The 9369-nt window shown below is 39.6% G+C and overlaps 1 protein-coding gene across 2 annotated transcripts in view; it reads right to left on the bottom strand.

The window, feature by feature from the left end:
- Positions 1-424: 424 nt before the first annotated feature.
- Positions 425-9369, bottom strand: part of CUNH1orf52 (chromosome unknown C1orf52 homolog) — a 12426-nt gene continuing 3481 nt past the window's right edge. The window contains exon 3 of one of the 2 annotated variants that reach the window (XM_027873978.1): positions 425-923. In XM_027873978.1, coding sequence (XP_027729779.1) covers positions 853-923 — 71 coding nt within the window. In that variant the 3' untranslated portion in view covers positions 425-852. Of the gene's footprint in view, positions 924-1578; positions 1714-9369 lie in introns of those variants that run through there. The other variant, XM_027873979.1, reaches the window with a different exon arrangement.

Here is a 9369-nt window from a genome sequence, read left to right as displayed (position 1 = left end):
GAAATAACAAAGGGGAAAGTTTTATGGAAATCCAGGAAGATTTGTATGAACTGATGAAGAGTGAAATGTCAGAACCAGGAGACCAGCTTACACAGCGATAACAATATCGTAAAGACAAACAACTCATGATGAAACTCACCTTCTGACAGAGGTGATGGACTCAGAGTGTAGACTGAGACATTGTTTTTGGATATGGCCAATATGGAAATGTCGCAAATTCTGGGAATATAAAGATAAAAATGAAACAGTCCCTGCGCTTAAGGGACCTTCCCTACCTTATCTAAAACCTAATGCGCTACATACAATAAATGTCTGTTGAACTGAACTAAACATTTCTGTGGATAGCACCATAGAAAGTGGGTATTGACTGCAGCCACCAATATGAATTTTTTCAGTATACAAATTTAAAGTGAAATAATGATGGTAATATTGAATAATTAATTTTATTTCCATGATCTATTTACACTGTACAAACATTTTGGAAAAGCACCTCATCAGTTCACAGTACATATACAACATAACTACTTTTAAAATACATTCTGTTATAAAAGGTTCCAAAAAACAATGGCAGGTCAACAAATAATAAAATTCTCAGAGCAAGTCACTAGTTTTGTGAGGGCCCGAGTGTTTCCACCAAGAATGATAATTTCCACGATCACAAAGTTACAATATTTGCAACAATGATGAGTTTTTAATGAAACTTTAATCCCTCAGTGGAAAGTTTCTACTGTTGGACTAATTTGTGTGCTTTCCAAAAGGGAAGATGCTTTATGGAAATCTGGAAACTCCCAACACTGTCCGGATTTGGAACAGCACGTTTCTCACTCCAATGTTCACAGTATGCACTCCTTCCTACTTTTTCTTCTTTCCTTGCTCAGTTTCCACTTTACGTTTTTTTGAAGTAGGTTCATCTTTTTCATCATCTTTAAGAAGGAAGGAAAATTATTTTGATCAGTAACTACGACTATAGGTGGTTAACACCAAAAATTCCATGACTATTATTCCTTTTCATATTCATGACTACAGTGGTTAAATATCTCCCAATGCTAATTTGCAAAAAATGAAAACACGTTCCTTTACTTCGACAAAGTAAAATATGAAAACAAGAAACCTTTCATTTGGAGTATTTTAAGCACACAAAGTAAATTACTTATAGCAGTGTAATTTTAAGGTCAGGAAATTAGAAAGGTTTTTCTTCCCCTGAGCTTCCAGTTAGCTCACATAATATTATACAGTACACGCTTTTGCAGGACCGGGGAGTGATCAGGATCTCCATTTCCAATAAGGAGACAGCCTTTCATTAACCATCAGTAATCTAGAGCTGGAAGGAGCCTTTCCAGCACAGCCCCCTTCATTTTCTGCAGATGAGGAGACAGGCACGGAGAAAGGAAGTGACTTGCCTGACTGCTGGTAACAGAACCAGGAGCTGAACCCACCCTCCCAACTCCCAATTCCAGTGCTTCTTTCTGAAGGACATGCCTGTCACAGGGACATTGCTCTCCAGCTGGGAGGGCCCTCAGAGGCTGCCTAGTCCAGATGAGGAATCAAAGGCACAGAAATGTGCAACGACTTGCCTCGGGTCACACAGGTGGGAGTAGGATTTGAACATTGGTCCAGTGAGTCAGCCTTCTTTTCTCTGTACTGTGCGGCCCTTGTTAAATGGTTAAATGGCTTTCTATGAACAATCTTCCTTGTTTCAACCTGTTTTCTTTGCTACTCATGAGAAAAATATAAAATCAAGGAAACAAAGCACTTTACACTTTGGGTCTAGAGTAAGTTACTCACAATTAAGGGTTACATACAATCAATCAACAGCATACTATAATACAGGTACTGTGCTAAGCAGTGCCGGACCCGAAGTCAGGAAGACTCATTTTCTTGAGTTCAAACTTGGCCTCAGACACTTGCTAGCTGTGTGACCCTGGGCAAGTCACTGCACCCTGTTTGCCTCAATTTCCTTATCTGTCAAATGAGCCGGAGAAAGAAATGGTAAACCACTCCAGTATCTTTGCCAAGAAAACCCCAAATGGAGTTGGAAACCACTGAAACAACTCAACAACAACTCTGCTAAGTGCCAACACCAATTCCAAACACTCTGCATTGCTTACCCATAACAACTTCCCTTCTACAGAGGGTATGCAAGATAAGACAGTGCCAGAATGTGTTCCCAACACACAACTATTAGTCTAAAAAGTCACTCTTCTTGCATCCAAGTTCCTATGATTCAGCTTCTAAGCCAAGTATAGTAGGCTTCCGTCAGTTAGTTGGTGTTTTTCCTATTCCATCTCATTTCTGTGCCTTTGTACTGGCTATACCCCATGTCTCATATGAGCCTCTCACCTCTGCCTCGGTTTCCCAGCTTCTTACAAGACTCATTTCAAATGCTACCTTCTCCAGAAGGCCTTTCCTAGTGTCTCCTGCCCCAGTCACTCCAATCCCTAGTCCATGAGAACCTTCCCTTCTGTTTTTTTTTGTTTTTTTTTTTTAGTGAGGCAATTGGGGTTAAGTGACTTGCCCAAGGTCACAAAGCTACTACGTGTCAAGTGTTTGGTCTGAAGCCAGATTTGAACTCAGGTCCTCCTGAGGGCCGGTGCTCTATCCACTGCGCCACCTAGCTGCCCCAAAACCTTCCCTTCTGAGATTAGCTTCCATCTACTCTCTCTCTCATACGTACCAATTATTTACATAATGTTTTCCTCATTAGGATGTGAGCTTCTGGAGCAGCTATTTTTGTCTTTCTTTGTAATCCTAGTGCTTAACACAGTACCTGGCACGTAAGTGTTTAATAAATCAGGTTGAGTAACTGACAGAAACTGTCTCCAAGGTCACCAGTGACATCTTAATTACTGAACCCTCATAGCCTTTTCTCAAATCCCATTTTCCTTCAGCTTTCTGAAGCCCCTGAGTTTATTCTTCCTAAGCACACCCCTATTTGTGACTTGGCTTCTGTGACAGTGCTCTCTCTGGTTCTACTACCTATCCAGTCACTCCTCAGTCTCCCCTTCCTCTTATCCCCTAAGTGGGTGCAAGCCCACACTGTCCTAAGACCTCTTCTCTCTAAAAATGCTCTCCTTTTGATCCCAAATGTTCACATGACTTCAAGGATTACCTCTGCACAGATCCAGCACCAACCAATCATTAGCCTTAGCTCCAGTTTCACATTTCCAGGCACTGCTGGAAATGTCCCCTTGGATGTTCCAAGAACACTTAAACATGTCAAAAATGGAACTCAACATCTTCCCCTGTAAATCTGCCCCTCCTCCCAGCTTCCCTATTTCTGTTGACTGGAATCACCATCTTTCAAGTTACAAGACCTCAGTCATGTGCACACTCAGACACCAAGCTTCCATCCTTCCACCACACTGTTTGATCTTCTCTGTAGTCATTCTACCTCATGGTCACCATCCGAGGTTCAAGGTCTCATCATCTCTTCCCAGTGCCATAGGGAAAATCTAAAGTGATCACCCCGCTTCCATTTTCTCCCACTCCAATCATCCTACATACAGATTATCTTCCTAATGCACAAATCTCTTCATGTGCCACTTGTGTTCAAATATGTGATTCCATATTGCCTCTGAGATAAAACAAAACACAACAAAGAACCCACAAAACTCTTCAGCCTGGCATTTAGCAGCCTCTACCATCCGGCTCCAACCTACCTTTCCAACCTCATTTCACATTACTCCCCTCCAGCCAAACTGGATTACCTGATGTTCCTCACATTGGACATGGAGTCTCACATCTTTGGGCATCCTAACAAGCCATCACACATGCCTAGAATGCATATCCTCATCTCTATGTGTTAAAATCCTTCTCTTCCTTCAGGGTTCTTCCTGGTACCATCTCCTTTGTAATGGCTCCCTGGCTGGGGAGGGGAGGAGAGATACATATGGAAATGAATGGCATCAGTTTTAAAAAAGGAAATGGGAAAATCTGGAGAAAATGTTGGTTTAAGTAAAAAGACAATGAGTTCCATTTTAGAAACACTGAGTTTAACATGTCAGTAGGATATCCAGGCAGAGATGCCCAGTGGAAAGCAGGTGATGAAGCACTAAAGTTCAGGAAAGGGAGAGAGTTTAGGGCAGAATATATAGATTTTGTAGTCAATTCTGCAACTGAGTGTGTGTGAAAGAACTACAAGACAAAATGCTATGTGAGGACCAAGAGGAGAAGTTATTATTGATTGGAGGCTTTCATTGACTTGAAAAGCTTCAAGGAAAAGAGTTGGGTTTTAAAGTAATGAGGGGGAGGGAATTAATCCCAGGGAACAGGATGAGTAAAAGCATAGAGGCAAGAGCACAAAGCATGAGAGGGAAGCAGAGAACAGTTCAATTTAGATGGAAAATTGAAGAGATAAAGAGGAGTAATAGTATATAAGGCTAGAAACAGACAGCTTAGTACTCTATGGTACAGGGTCTTGAAAGCAAGGTACAGGAGTTTGAACTGACTGGCAATAGAGAGCCACAGAAGATTTTTTGAGTGGAGAAATAACATGACTAGACCTTTCAGAAAGGTTATTCTCTAAGCAGTTTGAGATAGACTCGAGCAAGGACAGAGTGAAGTTAGAAGTCCTATTAAGAGACTAGTACAGTAGTAGGTGGATGGTAATGAGGAGTTGACTAAGGTTATAACAATGGAAAAAGAAGGGAATGAATTTAAAAGGTAACATGGTATAGTGAAAATAACAAAGAACTCAAGGAGAATTTTGGTTCAAAGCCTATTCCAGGTTCTTACTAGCTATGTGACCATGAAAAAGTTGCTTGCTTTCTTTCGGTCTCAGTTTTCTCATCCATAAAATGGAAGGATTAGATTAGCCAGATTCTTAATTCCACATCTCAATCCAATGATGCTAAAATGCTGGAGATGGAACAGACAAGGCTGAGGAACTAACTGGATATGAGAAGTTCATAAGATCATTGATTTAGAACTGGAAAGGATCATAGGATCATAGGACTAACTATAGGAAGGTCCTCAGAGATGATAAAGTTTATTTTATTAAAGCTGAGGAAACTTAGGCCCAAAGAGGTCACATAGGTAGTTAAGTGGCAGAGCCCAGATCTAACAGGCCCAGTGTCCAAGGTGAAAGGGTTAAAGACAACCCACAATACCAAAGTTACAAATCAGGAGAAAGTTAATGGTAATGCCAATATTGATGACAATAAATAATGGTTTGGGGACAAGAGGAATTAAGATGTATTAGCTAAATATAACTGCAGAGAGACACCAAACTGTTAGCAGAGATAATCTGATAAAAAGATTTTTTTTTCTAGTCAATCATTTCCCATCTTATCTTAGTTACATTAATTTTGTCGTTGCAAAAACTTCTCAATTTCATGTAATGGAAATTACCAGCCCCTCATTTTTATATTTTCTTCCTAACAGTTCTGTAAGGTAGGTAGTATAAGTATTATCATCCGCATTTTAAAGATGGGAAAAATCATAGTAAAATGATTTGTACAAAGGCATTCAGCTAGATAATGGGAGAATTTATTTCTAAATCAGGCTTGTCTACTTTGACTTCTATTAATGGTAAAATAAATTTGGAAAATGCTTTGTAACTGCAAAGTAATGAGCTGCAGATTTTTTTTATTACACTTGAAAATGCACTATTTTTGTTGATACATAGTATGTTCAAAGGATATCTTGAGACTACATAGATCAATCTGCAAATCTATTTCAATTCAGATGACTACTATTCCTTAAGGAACAACTCAAAAAAAGCTTGCTCTATTGATGTTGTATCAATCATATCCTCTTCCTACTGGAGGGTCAAGTCCTTTTCAAATCAGAAATTCAATCATAAGGTCGACTGAGTTACTGCTACCTAGTGACAGTCAATAAACATTTGCTTAAAGAATGTAGCTCCTGAAGAAAGAAAAGTGAAAATCAAAAATGGATTCTGTTCATTATTATGGTATACCGATCTGATCAAAAGAAAATGGTATTCAAATGAATTCAAACTGTTCTAATTCTAGTAAACTCCTAACTACCCAGCTGACAGAGATATATACCCAGCCATATTGTCTGAGTGGGCTTTACCTCTGCTGACAGGCTGCAACCCTTGCTTCCTAGCTGATCAAGAGCAGCCACCCAGAGAAATGGCCATATTCTTGGGCTCATCTTCACTCACAAAGGCTTCACATGGACTATCTATGAAACTCTGATAGCCCTCTGACCATACCTCTTATCCTGACACCTCTCTGTCCTTCACCCCTCCTATACCTATTCTTCATCCTCACAACAACTTCCAATCACACCACACCTCCCTGCTTCTCCAAGCCACCAACTCTTATCTGGCCTTACTTGTGTCCCTTCTAAAGCTTAACCCTACAGTTAATCAGGCCAACTTGTCACCATCTTCTACCCTTGAGTCACTTGACACTTGTCTTATTGACAGTCATTCTTCTCTAAACCTCGGGCTGGGATCACTCCCACCATTAGCCTTCTTTGTTCCTACTCATGCTGCTAAACACTGATGAAGGAAGGGTCCCTCCTTTGCAAGCCAATCCTTTTACCTTTGCTTGACTGACTCTATAACCCACTCCCCTCAGTGTCTGTTCCAAACTCCTTTCGTCTTCTCAAGCCACCTACACCACCTCTCTTCCCTTCCTCTCAGTGAAGGACCTTACCAAATACTTAACAGAAAGCAGTCAAGGTCATCCTTGGCAAGCTCTTTCTTCTCTCCCATTCTTCACTTCAAATCACCTCAACGTTATCCCTGACACTATTCCTTTGGTCTAGTCTCACATACCAACCCCTCTACTTGTGCCTTTGATCTCTTCCCCTCTCATCTCTTCTAGGAATTTGCCCCTTTGATCATTCTCTTTCTGGCCATCTTCCAGTAATGCTATTGTGCCCCAACCTCCCCTAGGCACTCTAGCTCTGCCCTCAACCCCTGAGTTTCTGGATAGTGAGAATTCACTTTATCTACATGTCCCCACACCCACCCTGATATACTCTGATCATGTTCCTGCCACATTGCCAATATGGAATACATTCCTTCCTCATTCCATCTTTTAGAATCCCTAGGTTTCCTCTCAGTTCAAGCACCACACCAATCAAATAAGCATTTATTAAGTGCCAATCGTTGTGCTCAATCCTGAGGATACCAAGACAAAAATGAAATGGTGTCTGCCCTCAAGAAGTTTATTTTCTAACAGTAGAGACAAATATATACATCTGTAAGTAAAATATATACAAGGTAATTTTGTAGGGAGAAGGTGCTACCAGCTAGGAGAAAAGGATCAGGAAAGGCTTTATGTAGAAAATCATACTTGAAGTGAGTTTTGAAGGAAACTAGGTATTTTAAGTAGGAAAAGTAAGGAAGAAGTGAATTCCAGGCATAGAGGGCAGCTGGTGCAAACACAGAGGGTCAAGAGATAGTGTCAGTAATGAAAAACTGTTTGGCTGGACCACTGAGTGAGAGAAGGGAGTAACACATAAGAAGGCTAGAAAAGTAGGCTGGATGGCCTGATCCCCTCATCACCACTTCCAAGTAACCTCACCCCAGAAATGACATACTCTGGATATGTTTTGTATTTAATTTCTATCTACATGTTGTTTCTCCCAATAGAATCTAAATTCTTTGAGATATGGACTATTTAATTTTTAACTTGGCATTAAAATGTTTGTCACAGTGTCTGGCACCTGGGACTAGTGCTGGAAAAAAAAACCTCAGACACTCTCCAGTTTATCTCTTTAATTTTACAAATTAAGAAACCGTGGCCCAATAAGGTTAGAAAACTTGAATAGGGTCACACTGGAAGTAAATGTCAGAGGCAAGATTTGAATATAAGTCCCTTTGGCTTCAAAGCCAGTGTTCTTTCTGATATACAGTGCTAGGTATTTATTAAGTGCTCATTGAATTAATGAATGAAGGTAACCCCTTTATAATTTAGTAGATAATCATCATGAGTTATTATGGCTGAAAAAAATCACTATCAACCCATTGACGAATCTTGCCTCCCTCAGGTTATCTGGTACTTAGACAAGAGATAAACAATCCTAAAGTTTATGTTTGTTAATGTTTTTCAAGTTCATAATTTCTTAAAAAAAAAAAACCAGCAAATGAATTTAATTGCAACCCCTTCTCCCCACAAAATAATTTTGTATCCTGCCCATGTCTTTCTCTCACTTCATAAACTCTAATGTCTTTCCATTGATTCCAGGAAAATATATGAATTTCTATATATATATATGTACATGTTGCCTGCCTCGATAAAATATAAGCTCCTTCAGAATAAAGCTCCTTCATTTTTTGTATTTATATCCCCAATGTGTACACAATGCCCAGCACATAGTAGGGACCTAATATTTGTTGACTGACTGTTGAATCCATTACCAGACCCCTACCTGAAAAGCTTTTCTGCTTGGCTGCTCAATCCAGAGCTTATTCCTGCTACTACGGCTTCTAAACACCAAGAGTTATCTCCAGGCTACACTGATCCATAGAGGATGATGGCAGTGGAGGAGATATTATTACATGGTTAAAGAATTACACTTCTAGTGTACAATCCTCAACACTTCAGCTACTCATGTCAACTTTGTTTCTATTAAGCAAGAAATGAGTTTATGTTGGTTGTTTGAGCTTATTTTTGTCAAATTGATATACTGAAATTGAAAAATTTGGGGGGAAAAAAAAAGACAGAAAAGGGCTTTATCCTTTCTTATCTTCTCTTTACTAGCCCATGGAAGTAACTCATAACAAAATAGTCTAAAGGCAGGTAATGGGAGGGAAAAGGAGAAATAACAAATACGAATAATGGACATATCTTATATTCAGTACCTGGATACTTCACAGTTAGGCTATAACAGGTTTGGAGAAATCAAAGTCTAGAACAAGATTTTTGTGTCCTGGACCCTTTTGTTAGTCTGGTGAAACCTATGGACCCCTTTCAGAATAGTATTTTAAAATTTTTATTTTTTTGTTGTTCAGTTGTTTCAGTCTGGTCAGACTTTTTGTGACCCCATTTGAGGTTTTCTTGGCAAAGATAGTGGAGTGATTTGTCATTTCCTCCTCCAGCTCATTTTATAGATGAGGAAACTCAGGGGAGCAGGATTCAGTGACTTGTCCAGGGTCACACAGCTAGTAAATGTCTGAGGTTGGATTTGGACCTGGAACCTGGGAAGCGCCCTGGTTCCTATGTCCACTGCACCACCCAGCTGCCCTATGATAAAACACAGCCATCAATATACGTGTGTATATGTTATATATTGTGATACAAAAATTTTGTTAAATAAATGTTATATATTTTGTTATATATAGTGTATATGTTTATATAAATTATATACACACATATACAGAATACATATATATGTATGTACACACACACACACACACACACACACACACACACACACACACACACA

The sequence above is a fragment of the Vombatus ursinus genome, unplaced genomic scaffold, assembly GCF_900497805.2.
Source record: "Vombatus ursinus unplaced genomic scaffold, bare-nosed wombat genome assembly UNPS02014803.1, whole genome shotgun sequence".
Taxonomy (NCBI): Eukaryota; Metazoa; Chordata; class Mammalia; order Diprotodontia; family Vombatidae; genus Vombatus; species Vombatus ursinus.
This window is presented reverse-complemented; position numbering and strand designations above follow the sequence as displayed.